Below are 25,218 nucleotides of genomic sequence, written 5' to 3' on the forward strand. Positions count from 1 at the left end.
TACTATTATTTTATAATTAGAATGACACTTAAAATAGAACTATTTCCAAATGACATTATATAAATATAAATTTGTATTAAATTTAAAGATCCACGAATAAATATCTTTGAAACTAAGTTTTGAGAGAAATATTAATTAAGTAGTATTTATTTGGCAGAAACAGAATTTTAGAACTTGGACCTAAATAGTAATAACAATTTAGATCTTTACAGTACCTTTCATCTCAAGAAATATTATGTCCTATACTTTTACTTAAGCCTCTTAATAACTGTGAAACTAGCAAGTATTATTCTTACAGATGAACAAACTAAAGTTCAAAGATGTTAAGTCAACTGCCAAAGGTCACACGCCTTATAAATAAATACCAGCTTAAATTTCAATCCAGGTAATCCCACTTGAATTCTAGGTTCATTTATGCTTATCTCATAGGTAAATTATTTTTATGCTGCAAATTATAATCCTGAGATTCTAGCAGACTGCTCCCCAGAGGTGGGACACAAGTAATTAAGAAACCATCAAGGAAGAGTTGGGCATCTGGTGCAAGGTATAATCTCTACCAGGAAACAAGAGATCAATGACTGAACTAAGGATCCCTGAGTCAACAGTTCTCTGAAGGGCTTAAGAAATGCTCTTAACTCAAGACTTTGAAGATGCCGCTTTTAGCCACCAGATGGACCAGACATGATTCAGGCAAGTTTCCTAGGAAAGAATTCTACTGGTCCTGCCATTTGTCCAACAGTGAAGTCAAGCTTAACTACACTGAAGAAAACAGTCAGAACAAACACAACACAGGATCAGCCTTAAAAACTGGTCAGTGCCAAGGAAACCAATGTGACCAAGAGGAGCAGGAGGAGGACCTTTAGTAACCAAAAATCAGAGATGTCAGTTGTATCACAAGGAATTGCAAGGATGGGTCTACAGATAAAGGAGAAGGTGATCAAAGAAGAAACGTTTCAGCAGGAGCCAGGGGAGTGCACTGCCAACCATAGACAGCAACTGCAAGTCCAGGAGAGCAGAAGCAGGACACAATGCCTCTCACTCCTCTGCCAAAACAGAAAAGCCAGAAAAATTACATACAGATTGACAGATGCACTCTTCCACAAAAAAAAAAAAAAAAAGCCACATTTATTTGAGTTACACTATCCGTTGCCATTCAATGTATCTTCTCATCGGCTTTCACTTCTTGAAACATTTAAGGCATCCAGAGTGCCTTGGGGAATCAGAAACAGAAGAGATAGCGTTTGCCACAGGTTCAAAACCTCCAGAATGGTCAGCGAAGAGATGGGGAAAGAGAACCCAAGGTGACTAGGAGTCAGAGCAGCTGTGAAGAACAAACTCCTCAACTTGGAGATTTCCTGCGAATGCGTGGCACAGTGATATCTGGATTGCTTAGCTGCTCCTGCACACAGCTGACAGGAGTCTTATTTCAAGAGAAGACAGCACAGCCATCAGGGCAAACCACAGAACCGGAAAATGTTCCAGAAATGATTAGCACCCCTGACCTTCCTTCTCACTCCACCCCCCAAGACTGTTTTTGGGGGTCTTCACGCCTCCACATCAGACACAGGTACCCCCTTCACTACATTCTGCCATTCCATTTAATACATGTGAGCTTATTTATGTTGCTCCATGTAGACTACAAACATAGTTCATGTCATGGTTACCACTGATCCATGGTGTGGTTTTGGCACTTAGTGAGTATTTGCAGTATTTAGATGAAATGTGAATGGATGTGCCAGAGACAGGAAGGAAAATTAAGGATGGATGATTCATACATTAGATTAGCTGAAGAAGTTGGAGAACAGGAATAAAGGGAGATTCAGACCAACTAGTGATGGTTTGCAAATACTGATCTATTCTGAAATGGTGGGGGAAGAGGCGGAGAGAAAAGAGGCACACAAGATAACTTTGTAAACACTGATTTTGTCTGTTCTCTGTGACAGTTAGGTAAACATCTATGGAGGGAGTAGGAGGATAATATGGGAAGAAAGGGAGAAGAAAGTTGCTCAGAATACAATATTATGAGACAGGCAAGTATGTAGTCCCCTAAAGTTTATTATGAGAAAGGTGAATATGTAGTTCCCTAAAGTTAACCTGAGCAGTAGCCTGGTGAATAGAACTATCACAACATTGCAAAACTCAAAGTAAACATGTACATCATGTGAGCTATACCTGAGATCTTCTATTTCTTTGATGTAACTGTGAATCATATTACTAATCTCCTCATTGCCTTCACCTGAAAGATAAAATAATGAGGTTAAAACTTCTCTGAATTAAGACTTCAACAAAACAAGAGAAAAAAAAAAAAAAACACAAGGAAACAAAACAGAAATCCTTTAAAACACAACTTATAGAGCAAATTTTCTATCTTGCATAACAGAAGTAGATTGTATGCTAATATGATGTAAAGAACATATTATGTTTACACAAGAATTTATATCTTTTTACATTAGGTGTTTAACTTAAAATTACACAGAATACACACAATTTGGCGTTTCTAGTTCAATTCTTCTAGATAACTAATGAATACAAACAGTATCCCCTGTCCTCAAGATGTGAGACCCTCGCTCATCCCTGCCATGCACCCATACCTGCTCTGGCAAGGACTTGGTTGGCCTGGTCACTGACAAGCTGTGTGATCCTGGACCTCAGCGCATCCACTGTCTCCTGCATGGCTTTAATTCTCACCCGCAGGTTGTTATTCTCAGTCTGTAGCATAGCATTCTCATGAAACATGTCATTGATGCTTTCCACTCCTTCCTCATCAATTATTCTTTTACCCTAGAGAGGGAAAGTATGTCTTGTGGTTGAGGAGCCTTAAACACACAGAGTTTTGGGTTTTTTTTGTTTGTTTGTTTGTTTGTTTTTTGTTTTTTGCTTTTTTGACAGGCAGAGTGGATAGTGAGAGAGAGAGAGACAGAGAGAAAGGTCTTCCTTTTTGCCGTTGGTTCACCCTCCAATGGCCGCTGCAGCCAGCGCATCATGCTGATCCAAAGCCAGGAGCCAGGTGCTTCTCCTGGTCTCCCATGTGGGTGCAGGGCCCAAGGACTTGGGCCATCCTCCACTGCACTACCGGGCCACAGCAGAGAGCTGGCCTGGAAGAGGGGCAACCGGGATAGAATCCGGCGCCCCAATCGGAACTAGAACCCGGTGTGCCAGCACTGCAGGGCAGAGGATTAGCCTGTTAAGCCACGGCGCCAGCCAAACACACAGAGTTTTATTAAAAGATACCCCAGGATGATAAAATCCTATGACCCTCAGCCCTTTTTTCTTACCAATCCCAAGGCATGGGGTCCTTTTCACTTTATCACAACCCTCCGTGGCACATGACTGACTAAAAATTGATTGGGTCAGAAGCCTTTTGAACAGGTGTTTGGTCAGGTTAGACTGAACATCATTAAAGACCACCCACAAGGCAGACTAGAGAACCCTACCTCCAAAAGGAAGGAGACACACATGTACAAACCATCATGAAACGAATCATTGGAAGTGCCACAAAACACGGATGTACTTACTGTTTTGTACTCCATGAGCTCCATCTGAAGCCGTGTGATCTCACTACGGAGTGCGTTGATTTGCTGACTAGCTCTGTCTTGATTCACCATCACCTTGTTCTTGATATTTCTAGCTCGATTGGCATACTTCAGGGTGTTTAGTGTTTCCATAAAATCTCTATCTGAAGGGCTGACGCATGCTATCATGATTGTTTGGCTGAAAGTTACAAATAGCAGGTTTACAAATAAAAGCAAATAAAACACTAAGATAACAATTTAAAAATCACTGCCATTAAATAGGATTTCTCTTCAAGGCAGAAAAAAAATTAATGCTACTGACTTAAAAATAAAAGCAAACTTGGGGATGCTGTTGTGGCATAGCAGGTGAAGTCTGCCCCTGCAACGCCAGCATCCTGTATGGGCACCAGGTCGAGATCTGGCTGCTCCACTTCCAATCCAGATCCCTGCTAATGTGCCTGGGAAAACAGAAGATGGCTCAATTCCTTGGGTCTCTGCACCCACGGGAGAGATCCAGAACAAGCTCGGTTTTCCTGGCTTCAACATAGCACAGCCCCAGCCATTGCAATCACCTGGGGAATGAACCAGCAGATGGAATATATATCTCTCTCTCCCTGCCCCCCATAACTATATCTTTCAAATAAATTTTAAAAATCCTTATTAAAAAGAAAAGCAAAGTCAAAAGCCCTCAAGCTTTAAGAATATCTTACAGACAACGATTTTGTTTATTTGGGTGATATCAAGGAAAATTAACTTCCGTTATCTTTCTTTGACCCCCTCTATCTTGAGAAAGCACAACTGCATATATGTTTCTTTCCACTTTACAAAGCACTTTTGAAGCAGTATACTCAATAACTCTAAAATAAACTACCATGATAAATCAAAAGCTGATCATTATTAACTTATTTTAGTATTCTAAGAACTTGTTCCCTTTATTTAATAACTGGTACCCTGACTCTTGATATCAACAAAGAATTTCACACAAAATCCCATCACACTCAAGTGAGAAGAATTGCTTGGTCTAGCCTCATGTTTCACAATATAAACCATCACTTGTGGCTGAATGATCAAAGGTCCAGAGTTTCTCATGGCCACGTCCTCAGAATCATTACTTTATGGTCTTGACAAATTGTTTCACCAGCCAAAGAGCAGGACAGTGAAATGCATGACTTGCCCTGGCTATTATGGCTGTCAAGGAAATACATGGAGATTCTAATGGGCATTCATCAATCTAAAAAATAAATAAATAAAACTAAATTGGGATGACAATGAAAGAGCTAATTTACCAATAATAGCAGAAAATCAGTCCTAATCCAAAGATTGCCAAACTGGCTATAACTTCCACTCACGTCTTCCCCAATCGACACAACACAGCATCCTGTCCATTTAAAAGGGGGCACATTCTATATATTCCTCCTTCCCTAACTCAAGCTCACTCTCCCCATTAGTCTTAATATTCTTAACATTCAATTAAACTATCACCTGCATATATGTATCACAGATCATAACTTTGAATTTGACAGTACCAGAGCTGGCGCTGTGGTGTAGTGGGTAAAGCTACTGCCCACGGTGTGCTGTGAGATCCCATATGGGCCCAGTTCAAGTCTCAGATGCTCTACTTCTGATCCAGCTTCCTGTTGATGTGCCTGGGAAAGCAGCGGAGGATAGCCCAAGTGCTTGGCCTCCTGTATCCCTGTGGGAGACCCGGAAGAAGCTCTGGCTCCTGGCTTCGGATTTGCCCAGCTCCGGCTGTTGCAGCTATTTGGGGAGTGAACTAGTAGATGGAAGACCACCCCTCCTCTCTCTACCTCTCCCTCTCTGTAACTCTTTCAAATAAATAAATAAATCTTTTTTAAAAATTTGATAGTACCCTTTCTCTCTGTCTCCTCACACGCTTTTGTGTATCCCTGTATTATTCATTACACTGTTGTTGCCACCTTGACATTCTATAGACCCCCCAACTCTTAGGCCCTAAGTCCCTGGAGAAGAGGGATCACAGAGTTATAATCATCAGTGTACTTTGATACTGTTTGTGTTGTATGCCATATGTACATAATATTTATTGTGGATCAGCAAGTGAGGATAATTCATACCATCCTAGCTGTCTCTTCTGATGAAGAAGATAAAGTAATCTATTAAGAATGAGGATTGTGGCTGGCGCTGCAGCTCACTAGGCTAATCCTCCGCCTGCGGTGCTGGCTCCTGGGTTCTAGTCCCAGTCAGGACGCTGGATTCTGTTCCGGTTGCTCTTGTTCCAGTCCAGCTCTCTGCTATGGCCTGGGAAGGCAGTGGAGGATGACCCAAGTGCTTGGGCCCTGCACCCGTATGGGAGACCAGGAGAAGCACCTGGCTCCTGGCTTCGGATCGGCACAGTGCACCAGCCGTAGTGGCCATTTGGGATGTGAACCAATAAAGGAAGACCTTTCTCTCTGTCTCTCACTGTGTATAACTCTCTCTCTGTCTCTCTCCCTTTCTTACTGTCTAACTCTGCCTGGCAAAAAAAAAAAAAAAGAATGAGGATTGTGTGTACTGATCACAACAGGGCAACCCCAAGTGTGGTCCCTATGCCACTCTGCAAATCATTTATTCTTGTCAACAATGAGTACAGAACTTGAGAGTAAGCATTTTAGAGACTTTCACATTTGGATTTGCTATCATCAATGAACTCATCTCATTGAACAGAAGACAGACCCATTCAAGGGTTTGCAAACTCACAGGGTGAGTCTCAAGTGGGGCAAACAGTACATGCGTGTACATCATTAATCCACTGGGAAAGGGGGCACTCACCCTTCACAAACATTTTAACAAGTACTGAGATCAAGAGCTGAAGACGAATGTGAAGGCAACAGGAGCCAACCACAATCAACTACACAGCCAAAAGGTCACACAGTAAACCAACCTCAGAGCCATAATTACAAGAATGATTCCACTTATTAAAAACTCAAAGAAAATATTAAAGCTGTTTATTTTTAAAGTTCACATAACAATCACAATTTTGTTTTTTAAAAGCTCTATCACTTAAATACATTATGGTATCTCTCATAAATTTTATATTTTAAGTTGTGCATTGGAAAGAAATATATAAGAGTATGAGCAGTCATTACATTTATGTAATAGAATGGAATTGACTTAATTCATGCTTCATGTGCTTCTGTATTTTCCAGAATTTCTGCTAGAAACCTGTTATGATGTTTTATCAAACATTATAAATTTATAAATGCAAGTATTTTTCAAAAAATAAAATTATGCACATAAAAATATGAAACTTATTTTTAAAAACATTGAATTTTTATCTTAAGTTTAAATTATTTTTTTAAAAAAAGAACACATTTTGATTTCCAAGGTACACAAAGATAATGCTTGTGAACTAGGAGTTCAACCGTAAAATTTTAAGCAGAAATTGAGATATGCCAAGGGTGGAATTAGGAGTGATATCCCCTGAGGAGTTACCACCAATGACAGAAATGGTGAGAAATGTGTGAGACCATTTAGCCATAGGCTGTATAAAACTCTGTAGAAACTGAGCACCTGCAGTGACACTGTTGTAGACTGCCGACAGCACAAGCAAACTTGAAGAAGTAGTGAAGCATCAGAAGCGCTTCAGCGTCTCAGGAGAGGACCTGTATCATCTCTGCTGTGTTTCACAGTTAAGAAATAAATACAGGAAAGGGCTACAAATTAGAAAACTAGAAAAAACACACATTTTGCTTAAAAATAGAAATTCTTGTTCTGCTATAATAAGACACATAGGGACACTGAGGCTCAGACCAAAAATATAAAAGAAACATGTAGCAAAGGAAATAAATTATATCTATACATAGAATTGATAAAGATGTAAGTTGAGAGAAGATGAATATTACATAAAAGGAAGAAATATAAAAATGAGGCTGCTGGATTCTATAAAACAAAACTTTACTCCTAAACCAAACTGATTTAGAACCCAAATAGACTTAACATTATCTAAAATTCTTGAGGAATAATTGTCCAAAAAAAAAAGTTTGAAGTTCAATTACTAGACTATTAGACAGCATCTTGCGATTTTTCCAGTAAATATGATTTGTTAGACTGTTAAACACCATAAAATACACTCATGTGAATGTCTGTAACTCCTTGAATTGTGTTACAGTGGCATTTAAATGACAAAAATGTTTCCAGTTGCAAGGGCAACATGGTGACATTTATGGAACAGAATGCATTACTAAAAGGATGTGTTTAGTTGATGAAACACATCAGATCAATGCAAAGTATTAGAAAAGAAAAATTTCAGCAATACTGGCAAACGTATAAGCTAGAAAACACCCTATCTTTCCTCTCATTGACTTTTTTCTATGATTTATTTACTTATATGAAAGGCAGAATTACAGAGAGAGAGGCAGAGAGAGAGAGGTCTTGCATCCACTGGTTCACTCCCTGTATGGCTGCAAGGGCTGCAGCTGGGTGAATCTGAAGCCAGGAGCCAGGAGCCTCTTCCAGGTCTCCCACTTGGGTACAGGGGCCCAAGGACTTGGGCCATCCTCCACTGCTTTCCCAGGCCATAGCAGAGAGCTGGATCAGAAGTGGAGCAGCCGAGACCCGAACCAGTGCCAGTATATAATGCCAGTGCCACAGGCAGCGGCCTTACCCTCTACGCCACAACCACAGACATTTTAACTGCCCCATTGACATTTTAAGACAAGTTTTCCACGTATAAGGAAAAGTTTTAAGTTTTAGGAGACCTTGCAAAAAGATATAAATAATATTTAAATTAGTTTGTGATTACTTGGAAGACAATATTTACTTTTTCCAAAAAAAATTTTATGAAGTATCTACTGAGTTTGCTAAGCACTTAAAGCAGAAATGGTAGATGGCAGAAACAGTACATATTGTGGACTTCATTTACAAGCTACGTGATCTCTAATTATTTAGCCTGTCTGAATTCCAATTTTCTCATCTGTAAAGTAGAATAATAACACCCACCTCAATGTATGTCAAAGGACTACATGAAATAACAACATACAACATGACTCACACGTTATAGTCCGTAATAACACAATTATCAGCTCCCCATCCGATCCAGCTCTTATGACCCACCTTACATGCTTGCTTAAAAAATAATCAATAATCAAAACACAGGAATATGGATGGTCACCCCGTATCCATACCTGTTGCCCCCGAGGGAATCCTGCAGGAGTCTTGTCAACTTGGAATCTCTGTAGGGGACATGGGTGGCCCTCTTGCTCTTGTCTCCCAGGGCACTTATGACATTACCAAGTGCCAACTGAAAGAGAGGTGGGAAACGAATCACACACTTCTGAATAGAGAAAACTTAGACAAAAGAAAATAAAGACATGACAAAACTGAGAACACTTGTTTAGGCTTTGTTCTACATTTGTATTTTGAAGTATAAAGTAAACTTTGAAGTTTTATATCCTTTTTTATGTTTTAACTATTAATAACTGACACCACTCAAAATTTAGCACCCCCCATGTACTAATTCACACATTCCCAAACTTCTATTCCAAGATTTCTTCTAGTAATATACATGTGAGAAGATTGATGACTGCTAACCGTCCCTACAGCATCAGGTTGTATCCCTAAAAAAATGATCAATTCATGCTGCAAATTCTTCTCAACTCAATGAAAAACTACATAGTTAGCTGAACAGTTCCATGAAATTTTCTTGCTGCAATATGGATCCCTTTTGGGAAAACACTATATAAGTATCGGTATGATCCCTCTGAACTGGTATTTCCATGTAAGTAAAGCTGTCCTAAGAAACACAAAGTATGCTAAGCACACACATCTACATCCAACCGCAGAGGTCATCCCTCCTCCTGCCACCCCTGCTGCCTTTCCCACTGTCAGGGAACGGCCACCTCCAGCACCAGCACTGTGCAAAGCCTGGGTCATGCTCCACGTCAGCCACACAAGCATGTATGGTCACGGCTCTGCTGGGCCAGGGTCGTGCCGGGAGGCCCACAGGGATCACGCTGCATCCTGGCCCCCCATTTCCAGAGAAGCCAATAACAGTCCCGAGTACTGAAACCCTACCAGCTGTGTCTCACAGGCTTCAACAGCCTCGACAGGAAAACCAAACAACAGCTCTTCTTCCCTGAGAGTGCCTCTGTGATTTTACCTCTAAACAATAACATTTAAAACAGCGCACAGAATCATGTATCAGGTCACCCCCAACTATACATCATTCAGACATACACCAGGAGCATAAAGATGTGTCTTGGTGCTGGGAAGGAAGTCTGCTCTCTCTACTCAGCTTCATGAGATAAATCCCTCAGACAGGTTGCAGTCATATAGTAGTAAATGTTGAGCAATGACTTAAAAAAAAAAAAAAAGACCATGTATTCGGAGGCCCTAATTCCATGAGGGGAAGGAAGGAAAGCAAAGGCACCCACCCTGAACTGTCAGCATCACAGGGATCTAGGGATGTCATTGCTTTCCTGCAGGAACAGATGTCTAATATTATAATGCAAGGTGTCTTCCAATCAAAATACCACTAGGTGGCATGATATTAAAGTTAATACCTAATACTTAGAAAAAAATTTTATTTTGCAAATATTATTACTAAAAGACTTTTCATTCTAATTCCCAAAGTCAACAAAATAAATGTCATAAAATATGAGCAAAATACTACTTTGAAAGTCTTGCCCCATGAAAATACTTAATATTAAATATAAATTTCGGCTGAATAATTTTAATGTGGAAAGAATTTTTAAATAACTTCTGTATGATTTTCTGCACATACCATACAATGCCATCCAAGTGAATCACATATGTGAAGAGAATGGGCAATGTGGAGGAAAGAGAAAGGTCTACCCTGTGAAATGAGAGATTCACTGCCTTATTACTAAGCTGACTGGGATTTTTGACTCCCAGTTCAGTGCATGAAGGTTTTCCACTGGGTGCTGTATGCTACATGGGAGAAGAGGAAAAGAGAAAAGCCCTGACACTCCCAGCACGAAGCCTTGGTCTTACAAGCCCACAGTTGATGGAAATGCCTTCTTTGGCTCTCTCGCCTGTAGCTCCCGTTCGCTTCAGCCTTTCTGATCCTGCCAGATCAACAAAATGGAATTTTGCAGTCAGGGTTTCAAATTCATTCATCTGTGACGATTCAGAAATCATCTTGTTATCAGTTGCATTCTCCTGCAGTTAAGGAAAATAATTACAAATATTTGTTAACATAACAATACATACCCTCCAAGCCCATCTTGCCCTCATCCCATGCACATACACAGGCATAGCCAAAGAAGTAGGCATAAAAACAAAGCAACACAAATGCAGAACACTTGCTGGCAAGTAAACACTTAAATTCAGAAAGAAGCTGGAACATCAGAACCCAGCAGACCTCAAAGGAGACTCTGCTTGTGTTGGTGAAGTGAAACCTGTCACACATGGTCCTCAACAGCTAAGGGTCTCAGGGGACTACAGCCCTCACCAACAGCCACAGCACGTTTTCTCGTTATTGCAAACACATAGGCAACTCTTTATTTCCAAAGCTTACATGGCTGGCCAGCTTCAACATAAACAGGATCAGAAGAGAAAATGAGGAAAAGGAGAGATTCAACAAACTGAATGTGGCCCAGACACTCATACCCTCACTTGGCGTTCACGTGATTTCAGGGAGATAAACAATGATTGCTTAAGCAATTAGCGCTAGTGACTTACGGCGTCCATCTGGGGACACACTCTGGTCTGACACACGTGAATGGTGAAAATGGCATGAGAGCGAGAGCTCTGCACATTCATCTGGGTACTGGCCGTGGTCCTGGACAGAGCCCCAAGCTTCAGACACTGCATCATCTGGAGAAGAGAAGAGACCAGGACGTCACTTGAGCACTACTGTTACGATAGCATAGGACCCATAGGACGAGCCAATGGTTAAAGCCCAGCATACGAAGGGATTCAAAAGATGCTGGATTTTCACATTACTGTTTTGGATCCAGGCACCTTTTGAGCTGAACTTCTCAGTATAATAGTGTATTATCTGTAGGAGAGAACACTGACATTCATTGTTGGCCACTTGCTGACACGGGCAGCTTCCATTCCAACTCTGCTGCAGGGGAACACTTTGCAACGAGCTGATCACTCTGTTCTCTAACTTCCGTGGAAACTTTATTAGGAGCCATAACTTACGTAGACAAGTTGAAGCAAAAGGCACAAAACAACTGCCTTCTGAACCTTCGGTGACAATCATCTAATGCCCTTTCTGTACTTATGAAAAAAAATGCATACACTGCCTTCAATTATTTTGATGTTATAATAAATGTTCTGACTTCCTTATAACCCTGACATTTTTAAACAATGCCCCGATTTAAAAAAAAAAACATGAAAAAGGAAGACAAGATTTTAACTCCATGGATGATTAGGATATAAATTTCTTATCTTAGCCTTTAGCAGCCTATGATACCATCAACCATGCTCTATTTTCACCACAACATAAACGTCACCTCTGATTCCGTATTCACAGTACGCGTCGTGACGCCCACAGTATAAATTCCTCCGGTTGAATCTTCATGAATCCTTATATTTGATTTTTTATTTTTTGAATCAATGTCACGTGTAGTATCAAATAAGTCAAGGACCTCTTCATTATAGAGCTACCAAAAAGAAATATTAGGTTAATTTTAGCAGAAATGCCTGGTGACCGTCATAAAACATGTGATAAATGTTATGTTTCAAACATTTTAAAGTTTTTTTTCTAATGGCACGTATTTTTTCAAAATAGCACATAAAACAAATAACAAAATTATTATTAAATAAAAAGTATATGCCACGTTTATTTACAGGAGTCAGAACAGTAAATGATTTAATTGTGACTAATGAGTTGAGGACTACCTACAATGATAGACCAGTCTGCTGCAGGTGATAAGCAAAGTTCACACACATGGCAAGCTCCAACAACTGTTTGCTAAATATATTAAGATAAGTGTGAAGTTTAGAGATTTTAAGAATTTTTGTGGGTCTGGCACTGTGGCACAAGGGGGTAAAGCCACTGCCTACAGTGCTGACATCCCATATGGGTGCCAGTTTGAGTCCTGGCTGCTCCACTTCTGATCCAGCTCCCTGCTATGGCCTGGGAAACCAGTAGAAAATGGCCCAGGTCCTTGCGCCCCTGTACCCAAGTGGGAGACCCGGAAGAAGCTCCTGGCTCCTGGCTTTGGATCGGCGCAGCTCCAGCTGTTGAAGCTACCTGGGGAGTGAACCAGCGGATGGAAGACCTTTCCCTCTCTGCCTCTGCCTCTCTGTAACTCTGCCTTTCAAATAAATAAATCTTTTCTAAAAAATAAAATTTTTACTACTTGATTTAAAAATACATTTCATATTGTATAAAAATCTTCTTAACGGATACTGAGTATCTGTGCAATGTCAGCAATAATTTTAATGTTTTTGCATCAGGCATGGCAGACTAGATCTAGCCTGCTTCTTGGAGGAGGATACACAGACAGTATGCTTTAAAGTCACGGTGCCCAAACAAGGATTAAGGGGGCAACAGAGAAGAAGGAAGCACACTGTTACTTTCCTGCACCTTGATTTATCTTCCCTTTGGTAGAAACTCAATCACATTTTCCTTGGTTTTTACTAAATGAGATTTTCAGCAAAATCAGCGATAAGATACTCATTTTTATGAAGTTTTCTCTTCATGCTAAATGCAAAATAAAATACTTCATCAAGGATCAAAATTATTAGCTCATGGATCAGGTACTCTAAACTAGAAACACTCTTTGGACCAAGAACCCAGAACCATGACATCACTGTCACCTAACTGCAAGGTGGCTCTCATCCCACCTGCTCTCGACCATCCTGTCTCCCGACCAGAACACACAGCCCCAGCCAGTGGACACTGCATCCAAGCTGTCTTGCAGGACACCAGCTTCTGCAAGCAGATTAGCTCTACAGCCTCAATCCTATTACTTCTCACATTCTCCCCTCCCTTTCTGTCTTAATCACTGAGTTCCCAGACTTGTCTGTGTAAATCATAGCAGGAAACTACTTTTAGTTCTTGATAAAGAGGGATTCTGAAATGAATAATACTAGCTGTTCTTTGACTCTATGGATACCAGTCAAGTGTTTAAATCTTTTACTATTTTTTAAAGATTTATTTATTAATTTATTTGAGAGGTAGAGTTACAGACAGAGAGGGAGATACAGAGAGAAATGTCTTCCATCTGCTGGTTCACTCCCCAAATGGCAGCAATGGCAAAAACTAGGCCAGTCAGAAGCCAGGAGCCAGAAGCTTCTTCCAGGTCTCCCACATGGGTGCAGGAGCCCAAGTACTTAGGCCATCTTCTACTGCTTTCCCAGGCCATAGCAGAGAGCTGGATCAGAAGTGGAGCAGCCAGGACTAGAACCAGCATTCCTATGGGATGCTGGCACCACAGGTGGAATCTTAGCCCACTACTCCATAGCACCAGCCCCTTACTATGATTTATTTATTTGAAAGGCAGAGAAATAGAGGCAAAAAAAACAGAGGGAGATCTCCCACCTGCTGGTTCACTCCCCAAATGACAGCTGTAGCTAGTGTTGGGTCACGTCAAAGCCAGGATCTGAAAACAGTCTGGATTCCTTAATTGGGCGGCAGGAATTCAAGTATATGAGCTATCAACTCTTTCCTCTAAGGGTGCACATTTTCAGGAAACTAGAATTAGGAGCAGAGCCAGGACTCAAACCCAGGACTTCTGATATAGGATGGAGGAACCCCGTGTGGCATCTTAACCATGGGCCAAACACCTGTCCAAGGTGTTTATAATCTTACATGCTTCAAGTACAGAACATGTTCTACCTGTTACCTAATGTCAATTCAGTCAAACAGCAATTATTAACTACTATAGGCAAGGCGCTGAATTAGAGACCAAGAATAAAAAACCATAATGGCTTATGGTCTTAAGGTCAACACTTAAGTAATGATACATCTAGATGATTACCTCTAAGAACTGGGCATTCACTTTAAAATCTGGAGGAGGTAGTCCATTCTTAATTGCTGTGTGTTTCTTTTCTTCAATACTCTTGAAAAGGTGTTTAACAGCACGAGAAATAATACCCTGCTCCTCCTCCACGATGTTAACATCAAATCCTGTACCCATTGTGTATGTCTTCCCAGCTCCAGTCTGAACAGAAGAACGGAGAGAACGAACGTTCAACCTTAGCACAACCTCAAGATACAAAAATGAAACGCACAACTACATGGACACTTCTGAAAAGCTCCAATACCCATGAAAACGGCACAGTACTTACTTGTCCATAAGCAAACACAGTAGCATTGTATCCTTCAAAACAACCTTCGATCAGTTTTTCAATACACTGAGTGTAGATCTGCTGTTGCTGGGAGTCAATGTCAAACACATAATCAAAAGTGAAAGCCTTATCTTTCCCTAGGAAGACCTGAGGTTCTCCTGGTGTGACAGACGTACAAATGTGGCATCCTTCGATCTTTTCTTTGGCAAGCTGTGGTCTTATTCTGCAACAAATAATCAGAAATAACTTAAGTTGTTTAAAAAGCAAGGAAGATGAGTTAAACATTGTTGGCCAACTCATTTAAAATCACTAATCACACCCAATTAATTCAGTTTGTGAGATGATTTACTTAACAGTCCCATGGAGTTCCTTGGCATTCTCCAAAAATTATCAACAAGAGTAAAATTCGCTTTTAAACCATTATGCAGATGAATATTTTCCTCAATTCTGTGAGGAGTAGACACTCAGTCAAATGAATCCTGCTACCAAGATGCCACTCATCATCACACTGTAAATTTCCTCTCTTCATTTCCAGGGACAAAATGGAAATGTAAGGATATAATATCCATCATGATGGCCTGATGCCCTCAACTCCCTCCCTCCTTTTTTTTTTTTTTTTTTTTGCAAACTCTGCATCAGTGGTATTTAAACTTATTTGACTATTACCTACTGGCAGCTGAACATTTATAAGAATATTCCCATACACATGTACACCATTCATTTATAGGTGCTCTGCACGGGTACTTTACTGATCACTCCTATATTGAGGTATACAGAAAGAAAGTTTTGGGGAAAAAAAAAAAGAAATAAAAAATAAACATAAAAAGAAGTTATTATATTTTTTCCCAAAACCCAGTGGTTTATTAGAGTTCTCCTCCCTCTACTATTAAGACCCCAGCACTACACCTGCCACACACCCATCCCCAGTAACTTCCAGCTCTGTCTTCTCTTCGTTATTTCAAGGCTTATTTCCAAATCAGCAGATATACTGACAATGTTTGCAAGAGAACAAACTAAAGTCTGGCCCTATTATCCTAGACATAAATACCAGTGACTTACTAGGTCATTCATGAGATTTCTGCTTGCATGAAAGAGTAGTTTAACAAAAAAGATAAAACAACCAGATCAAGAAAGAGGAAGAAACAAATTTTAAAGGAATCTGGCCCCACATCCTTATTTTGTGAGGTCAAACGCAGATCTACAGAGGTAGAATGAGTTCACCTATTTATGAGAGATAAAGCTGAGCCTAGGTCCAGAATTCCAACTTTACTCTTCACAGCTCATCAGGATGGGAAGTCAACACAGGATGGGAGGAAGAACAGAAAGGAGTGAATTTCTGTAACCCCAGTTATCTAAAATGGGATTTTGTACTCCCAAAAAATATAACTAAAGAGTATGTTGAGCGGCCGGCACTATGGCGTATGGGGCACCAATTCGAGTCCTGGCTTCTCCACTTTATTTTTTTTTTTTTTTTTTTTTGAGAGATAGAGATAGAAAGTGAGAGAGAGAGACAGAGAGAAAGGTCTTCCTTCCGTTGGTTCACCCCTCAAATGGCTGCTACGGCTGGCGCTGCGCCAATCTAAAGCTAGGAGCCAGGAACTTCCTCCTGGTCTCCCATGTGGGTGCAGGTGCCCAAGCACTTGGGCCATACTCTACTGCCCTCCTGGGCCACAGCAGAGAGCTGGACTGGAAGAGGAGCAACCGGGACTACAACCCGTTGCCCAATATGGAATGCCGGTGCCGCAAGGCGGAGGATTAGTCAAGTGAGCCACAGCGCCAGCCCCTGGCTCCTCCACTTTCAATCCAGCTCTCTGCTTTGGCCTCAGAATGCAGTAAAAGATGGCTCAAGTCCTTGGGCCCGCACACTCACGTGTGAGACCTGGAGGAAGCTGATAGGAGATAGCTCTCTCTCTTTCTCTCTCTCGCTTTCTCTGCCTTTGTAACTCTTCCTTTCAAATAAATAAATAAATCTTTTTTAAAAAATAGGTATATTGATGCAATAATTTCCTCTGTGACGTTACTCTCTTGATAAGGATAAGTCCTCAGCAATGTTTGTTTGCTCTGGAGGAATGATCAGTACGCAGGCGACCAGGTGGTGGGCAAAGAGCAACAGAGCCACCCTCGGAGGACATGGGTCCTCCTACTCCTGCACCCACAGATGTCCATGACCCCCTCTCACAGCGCCAGCTTCTTCATCTATGGAGGGAAAAGATAATTTTCAAAATTCCTTATAGATCTAACACTAACTAAAGTTACCCTATTACAGAAAAAGAATAATACTATGCACTGTTGTACAAATAAAATATAACAAATAAAGAGTTCCTTTTCCCTAAGTTTTATTTTATTTATTTGAAAAGCAGAGTTACAGAGAGACAAACACACACACATAGAGTGTAAACAGGATTTACTCCCCAAATGGCCACAATGCTCTAGGCAGGGCTGAGCCAAACCAAAGTCATGAACTGGGAGCTTCATCCTGGTCTCCCCACGTGGGTACAGGGACCCAAGCACTTGGGCTATCTTCCACTGCTTTCCCAGGTGCATTAGTGGTGAGCTAGATTGGAAGTGGAGCAGTCAGGACTGAAATGGTGCCCAGATGGGATGCCAGTGTCGCAGGCAGAGACTTAACTGGCTCCACCACAACACCAGCCCCAAGAGTTCCTTGTAAGAGCAACTTCAATGGTCTACAAGAACTGCCCACGTTCTAACCAGCTTCAGGTTTCTGGTCCCACATGTTCTTAAACAGTGGTGTTTCTCAAATTAATCTCCTCTTTCCAAACACCTCTTCCCTCTGTCCAGCTATGGTGAGGAAACCATCACAGAACCCCAGTCCTCTTTGGGAGAATTGCCATCTTGATGCTTAAAAAATGTTTTTATTTTATTCATTTGAAAAGCAGAGTTACAGGGCAAGAGACAGAGGGAGAGACAGAGATCTTCCATCTGCTGGTTCACTCCCCAAATGGCTGCACAGGCCAGGTCAAAGCCAGGAGCCAGGAGCTTCTTTTGGGCCCCCCACGTGGGTATAGAGGACAAGCACTTGGGCATCTTCTACTGTTTTCCAGGCACGTTAGTAGGGAGCTGGATTAGAAGCGGAACAGCCTGGACTCAAACCAGCACTGCAGGCGCCAGTACAACCTGCTACACCACAACACTGGCCCTACCATCTTGATTCTTGCTAACCCAGAAAGCGCAGAAGCAGAACCATCAGTTCCCCCCCTCTTTCCATCCACACAATCTGTGTCCAGGAGCTCGGGTTATCTCTGAAAGAGCTCTTCAGCCTAGTGAGCCCCTTCCTTCCCCATCAACATCAAGCTAATCAAGGCCATCACTGTCTCTTAGAATACTGCAGAAATCTCCTTACCATCTCCTTGACTCACACACTGTAATATCAGTGATCCATGAAAACATGAAGTTGATCATCAGAACATTACTCTGCTTAGGACCCGTCAGTGAGTCCCTAAATCCCTATGCGTTTGCCAAGCTCCATCTGTGCACTAAAGGGTTTTGCTTGGTGGTCATGGAGACGGTTTATTCATTCTAATCAGTTTCACTAATGAGCTATAATCTCCCTTGTTTCCGTGCCTTCAAAAGCATTGCTTCCTCTCCCTCCACTCTTCTCCACCCTCTCAATTCCCAGCTCCTTCCCAGCCGCAACATCTCATGTCTTTTGGATGCTCCCATGAGTTTCGCATCCCAAATAAAGCTGTATCTGAGCTCATGCTCTTCTCTCTCCTGAAATCTGCCGTATCAACCCCAGCTCTCTGTTCTCTGAGGCTTTAGGACTGTGTGAAGCCACATGTTCCACAGAGTGAAACAGACAAAAGCAAACACAACTGTCTAAATGAAAACAAGCACTGGCTACTGTGTGAAAGCAGTGTCTTGCTAATTTTAAGTAAATGGCTACAACCATAGGCTAATGTATTTGGCTCTTAAGATACTTTTCATTTCATTTCAATGGAGCAAAGAAAAACTAGAAGTATAGATCTCACAACCAATTTTACAACAGCAGTATCACTTAGAATGTCTTCAAATCTCGTAACCGCTCCCCAGGAGATAACATTATCCATGCTAACAGCAAGGAGGATTCCCTTTGAAACACAGACGATCCCCAGTTCCATCCACTGGCAAAGGTAGAGGATACAATGTGGTTTCAATGCTTACAAGACAGTCAGGGTCCTTTTCTACTGGATTCTGGCAGCAGCAATTTCCCAGGAGGTCTGAAATATTCCCACCTGGGAGAGTCTGTTCTCCCACACATGCAGATAACTGGAAGCTGACTATACTTCAAAAGCTAGGGATATATATGCCTTTTCATTTCACCTCAAAACTTAGCATTTTAAATTCTTCAAATCCGTAAATTTATAGTCAAGAATTCTCAGATGAAGTCACAACCCAAACCAATTCACCTGCTTAAAAACATAGACTTTGAAATCTACCTAGTTATACTTCAACTTGAAAACTATCATTTGTTATTATGTATAGACAAAACATACCACTCCTTCTGGGCAAAAGAATCTGACATGTATGACTGCAAATTCCTGAAGTGCTTTCTCTCTTACACAAATTCATCTCATCGCAACACTGGGAAATCATCAATGTTAACATTTGGGTTAACAAGGTAACAATAACACTAAGAAATAACAAAGCCTCGCAAGCTTCTAAAAATATGTAATCATTCCACTTGAAATATTTGAAACTGCTTTGTCAAGAGAAACAAGTATGCATAAAAATTGTGTCATAAATATTTAGGTTAAGATATTCTACTATTACATGGCAACATAATATTACAAAAGGCTATAATATTAAAATTACAGATAGATAATCTATAATTAGGTTATCTATATATAATAATTATACATAAACATTAGTGTTGGCCTTTCATAATACATTATAATTAATTACACATAGATCATGATTATAAAAGCTGTGATTTGTTGAAACCAGTTTGTGAAGGTTGAAAGCTTGGAGCAGAGTAAGAGTTCATCAGTCAGCTTTCACATGAAGAGGGGTCAACACAGGGGTCAACACATGCCGTCTCCACCTCTCACCTCTGCACACAGCCCAGTCAGCTCTGCTCCTGTGCACCGCTGAAATCGCTCTAACCAAAGGCATCCATTGCTGTCTATTTCCAAATTCACTAGACCACTTCCAGTCCTCACCCTACTGATCTCTGTAGAATTTCATCCTATTTTTGACCCCTTATTTCTCAAATCCTCATCCACAGCCGGATTTTGGGACACCCCCCTTTTTACCGATTCTGACTGCTGAACCAGTATTGCCCTTATGCGTCATAAATCTACCTGGCTTGAAATGTCCATGTTTCCCCAGGAAAATGTTCATCTTCTGGCCGGCACCACAGCTCACCAGGCTAATCCTCCGCCTGCAGCACTGGCACCCCGGGTTCTAGTCCCAGTTGGGGTGCTGGTTCTGTCCCAGTTGCTCCTCTTCCAGTCCAGCTCTCTGCTGTGGCCCTGCACCTGCATGGGAGACCAGGAGGAAGCACCTGGCTCCTGGCTTCAGATCAGTGCAACGCACCAGCTGTAGCAGCCATTTGGGGGGTGAACCAATGGAAGGAAGACCTTTCTCTCTGTCTCTCTCTCCCTGTCTCTAACTCTGCCTGTCAAAAAAAAAAAAGAAAGAAAGAAAAGAAAAAGAAAAAGAAAAAGAAAATGTTCATCTTAGCTGAGTGTCAGAGAACTTTCCTCATCTGGAGTCCTCCTCTATTTCTGTCCTCAAACGAATTCATACTCAGCTACATGTGATTTATATCCTTTATCAATCAACTTGGGTGCTGTCATTCACTGTGCCACTGGGCATAGATCCCTCTGTTATGGTCTAGAAATCTGAAATCCCTCAAGACCCAGTTCAAACACCTGCTCCCCCCTCACCTCCAAGGGGAATTACTTATTTCTTCTCTATGCATTTTGTTCATGATTTTAGAATACTGAATATCAAAGTGCATTCTGTTGTCTCCACTAGTAAATCAATATTTGTATGCCAGCGCCGCGGCTCACTAGGCTAATCCTCCGCCTTGCAGCGCCGGCACACCGGGTTCTAGTCCCGGTTGGGGCGCTGGATTCTGTCCCGGTTGCCCCTCTTCCAGGCCAGCTCTCTGCTGTGGCCAGGGAGTGCAGTGCAGGATGGCCCAAGTGCTTGGGCCCTGCACCCCATGGGAGACCAGGAGAAGCACCTGGCTCCTGCCATCGGATCAGTACGGTGCGCTGGCCGCAGCGCGCCTACCGCGGCGGCCATTGGAGGGTGAACCAACGGCAAAAAGGAAGACCTTTCTCTCTGTCTCTCTCTCTCTCACTATCCACTCTGCCTGTCAAAAAAAAAAAAAAATTTGTACACAGAGAATATATCTTATTTACCCATAAAGTAATTCAACAACGCTATGGGGGGAGGGCATTTGGTCTGACAGTCAAGATGCCCCCTGAGCCGCCCACATCCCATATGGCAGTGCTAGGTTCAAGCCCCAGCTCTACTCACGATCCCAGCTTCTTGCGAATGCACACTTTGAGAGGCATCAGGCGATGGCTCATGTACTTGCCTTCCTGCCACACACACAGGAGACCTGGACTCAGTTCCCAGCTCCTGGCTTCAGGCTTGGACCCAGCTCTGGCCAATGCAGGCCTTTTGGAAGTGAACCATTGGAGGGGGACACACACACATACTCTCTCCCCTATCTCTCTCTCTCTTATAAATTTAAATTAAAAATTAACAATGTTCACTGGCCAACTCCTATACACTACACTGGGTGAGGGGAGCATTCCAATACTGGGCATATAATAAACACAGCAATAGAATATCTCTTTACTATCAGCAGAAACTGGTTTGGGAGCAACCATTTAACTACCCTAGATCTCCATATGCTAGTACAGAAGGAGCTTGGATTTAATACTTTTATGGTTCTGTAAGTTTAAATTTTATTTTAATTGATCTTTCAAGGAAGACAAAACAAGGGTTCCCTATTCTGGCTTTTATTAGACAGGCAATTTAACTAGCTAAGCCACAGAATCAGCATTCTATTCTGGCATTTAAAAGGTAGCAGAATACGTTTTTTTCCCCTGCCACACACAGTCCATCATTAATTACACCACCCATTCCTTATTTCTTCATGGTTCTATTGTAGACTTCAGCTTTTATGGCAAATGCTGCTGCAGCCATAGGCACAGGGACTTCATTTCTGAAAACATCACTGTGGCTGTTGAAGGAGATTCTGAGACCAAATCCATTCAGTTTACTAAAATTGACACCCACCTCTGTTCTTGGCCAGTCTAATATCAATTAAACAAAGAAAAAAAAAAACTCTAACTTTAGTAACAATATATTAAACCAGCCAATGGGACTAGTTTCTCAAGATGTCCTGGATAGAACAGAAAAACAAATATATTTTTGGGAAAAGGCTTGTATTTGGTATATTTTGAGCTAGAGTTTTGGTAACGGAACAGAAAAGTGAGTTTGTACTTCAGTTCTGCCACGTGCTGTCGCTAAGAGGAAATTAACCTGAGCATCCTAGCACATTTTTGCTGGGGATGCCAAGAAGGCAAGGCCCTGCCTGCTCCTCTCAGGGGTCATTCCTCGAGGTTGTGTCTGTAGCAAGAACTTGTAAGGATGAGTAATGTTTTCTTCCCAACAAAGCTAGCTTGCTGCTGCTCACTGCAGAGGCGTTCCTCAGGGCCCCTCTGTTAGCACAGTGCAGCCCCCAGTGGACTGGGAAGGAACGAGAACCAGCTCAAATCCACATGGAGCCTGCAAAGCTTACTGTACTGTGAGGAATAAAAGTCCTTAGTCTACAACTCGGGAGTTTTGTGTCTCCGCCACTGTGCATGGAGCAGTAATCAGCAAGCCTATATGCAGAGTAAAATCTCACACTCTGAGTCTAAACACATACTACCTGTGATGACCTATGGCAAATCACTCAAACTCAATTTCTTCATCTACAAAATATCTATAAAATTTTATTACCACCATATTCACACTACAGCATCTTCAACAGACAAGATACTATGCAGCAATGAAAATCTCTGTAGCTAGGGGCTGGCACTGTGGCATAGCGGGTAAAGCCACTGCCTGCAATGCTGGCATCCCATATAGGCACTAGTTCGAGTCCCGGGTGCTCCACTTTCAATCCAGCTCTTTGCCATGGCCGGGGAAAGCAGGAGAAGATGGCCCAAGTTCTTGGTCCCTGCATCCGCATGGGAGACTCAGAAGAAGCTCATGGCTCTGGGCTGTGGATTGGCCCAGCTCTGGCCGTTGCAGCCATTTGGGGAGTGAACCAGCAGACGAAAGATCTCTCTTTCCTTCTCTTTCTCTCTCTCTGCCTCTCTGTAGCTCTGGCTTTCATATTTGAAAAAATAATTTTAAAAATTTTAGAAAAAAAGACAAAGTCTCTGTAGCTATAGAGTGGTATTACAATACCACTTGAAAATTCTCCCAGCCAGTTCCTTCATAAGGTTCCTGAATATGTTATACCATTCTGAGCCTAGCAACACATTTAAGACTGCAGTTTTCTCTTTGGCTCCCCAAACTACTGTTATGTTTAAAAAAAAAACACCCCTCAGAGGCCCTGAGTTTTAGGAAAACTTAATGTAAAACAAACATCTGGGCCGACGCCGTGGCTTAACAGGCTAATCCTCCGCCTTGCGGCGCCAGCACACCGGGTTCTAGTCCCGGTCGGGGCTCTGGATTCTGTTCCAGTTGCCCCTCTTCCAGGCCAGCTCTCTGCTGTGGCCAGGGAGTGCAGTGGAGGATGGCCCAAGTGCTTGGGCCCTGCACCCCATGGGAGACCAGGAGAAGCACCTGGCTCCTGCCATCGGATCGGCGCGGTGCGCCAGCTGCAGCGCGCCTACTGCGGCGGCCATTGGAGGGTGAACCAACGGCAAAAGGAAGACCTTTCTCTCTGTCTCTCTCTCTCACTGTCCACTCTGCCTGTCTAAAAAAATAAAACATCTGGTTCAGAAGAACAGTAAAAACAATATCACCCACAGGTGTGGCTACATATAGACACAAACACACATATTCACATTGCCACACGAAGATAAACAAGGTGGGTATTTTTATACTTCCATTTGCAAAGAAAAGTCATAATCCCACCATTAGCCTTTCATCGTCATACATAATTAAGCCTCACTTACAATGCTCTCCATATCAGAATAGAGAACAACGGAAGCTAAGATGGGAATTTTTTTATTCTTCTAATATTATTATCATTTTTCTATCTCCACACTGCCAGTAAGGAAAATGAATTCAGAGAGATGTGTAAGTTTCTGAGTAATAGGTTTATTTAAAAGAGGGGATTAAATTGTTATGGTATAATTTGCTCTTCTACTGAATTAAACTGAATTAGATGCTAGTGGCTAGAATGTTGACAAATGACTAATCAATGACTGTAGGTACTGAAGGAAAGCTGACGTAAGGAAAACAAGTGAGCCTGTGCCATTGTAATTCATTGCTTTCCACGACTCCTGCAGGCGCCCTTCTTGTTTTTTCAAACAGAGCAGCACTCAGAACACTCAATAACCTCTGCCGAAGATGCAGTCAAACCCATTTGTTAAAATCCACGCTTTTTTTTTTTTTTTTTTACAAATGTACCAATCAAGTTATGTCCCCACGAATGGAAGCAGAACACACCCATTGGCTTCCTTTTTGCAGTTGGCCACTGCTGGTTTCTTGCCCTGTTAGAAAATACTGTTGTCCTTAATCTACGGTGTCACTGATGTGACAAATTTTTCCGTCACCTACATGTCTTTGTAAACTGTCCCTTCTGTTTTTCTTGAGGTATTCTGATCTCATCCCCACATGACTGTGGCAGATCTCGGGTTTACTCCATATCTGATCTGCTTCCTGCTCGCTGTGGCTCTTGGACGTAGGCTAGCCCACTGGGCTCCTCTAGAACACCAGGAAATCTCCCCTGTGGTAGGCTGGGGGTTATTACCACGTCGGGTGCCACTCCTTAATGTTCACTTTGATTTCTCAAGGTTAATGTAGCTTCCTAACTCCCTCCCATCCCCAATGAGTTAGGGTGACAATCGCTAGGTCACTAGCTGAGCTGCTGAGGTTTCTGGATTCCCTTCTGAGCCTCCTCTGCTCCATTCCCGTGAGTTGACAACATCGAGGAAGCGGCTGCCCTACTCTAACCTCCCACCTTCTGCTCCAGAAGCTTCCGACACATCACAGGAACAGGAAAGACATTCGTGACCTCGCTGGACTGTTTCCTGGCAGATCAGGCAGTGCATAAATAATAAGAATTTGGGTCCACACAAGGAAATTCCTCTCTCCTAATTGGATCTTTTAGTTACAGTGATGGTTGGTGGGATTTCTTATTTCTTCACAACATTCAAGAAAGGAACACACCTCAGTAATTCCACTAACGAGATTATTAATTCAGTGAGAAGCTTAAGCAGGAACAGTAATGGGCAGCAGTGTGCTCCAGGGCCAGGGAAGAATACACCTGCGTGAATGACAGAGAGGGAACATA

General features: G+C 42.0%; 1 protein-coding gene across 7 annotated transcripts in view; it reads right to left on the reverse strand.

Annotated features, from left to right (window-relative positions):
* Nucleotides 1-25,218, reverse strand: part of KIF21A (kinesin family member 21A) — a 178,028-nt gene that overhangs the window by 64,583 nt on the left and 88,227 nt on the right. For all 7 annotated transcript variants that reach the window (XM_062195069.1, XM_062195066.1, XM_062195071.1 and 4 more), the window contains exons 2-10: nucleotides 14,739-14,961; nucleotides 14,429-14,611; nucleotides 11,954-12,103; nucleotides 11,172-11,306; nucleotides 10,482-10,649; nucleotides 8,654-8,769; nucleotides 3,516-3,711; nucleotides 2,592-2,781; nucleotides 2,173-2,236 (exon numbers count right to left, since the gene is read on the reverse strand). In XM_062195069.1, coding sequence (XP_062051053.1) covers nucleotides 2,173-2,236; nucleotides 2,592-2,781; nucleotides 3,516-3,711; nucleotides 8,654-8,769; nucleotides 10,482-10,649; nucleotides 11,172-11,306; nucleotides 11,954-12,103; nucleotides 14,429-14,611; nucleotides 14,739-14,961 — 1,425 coding nt within the window. The remainder of the gene's footprint in view (nucleotides 1-2,172; nucleotides 2,237-2,591; nucleotides 2,782-3,515; nucleotides 3,712-8,653; nucleotides 8,770-10,481; nucleotides 10,650-11,171; nucleotides 11,307-11,953; nucleotides 12,104-14,428; nucleotides 14,612-14,738; nucleotides 14,962-25,218) is intronic.

Source organism: Lepus europaeus, chromosome 6, assembly GCF_033115175.1.
Source record: "Lepus europaeus isolate LE1 chromosome 6, mLepTim1.pri, whole genome shotgun sequence".
NCBI classification, from domain to species: Eukaryota; Metazoa; Chordata; class Mammalia; order Lagomorpha; family Leporidae; genus Lepus; species Lepus europaeus.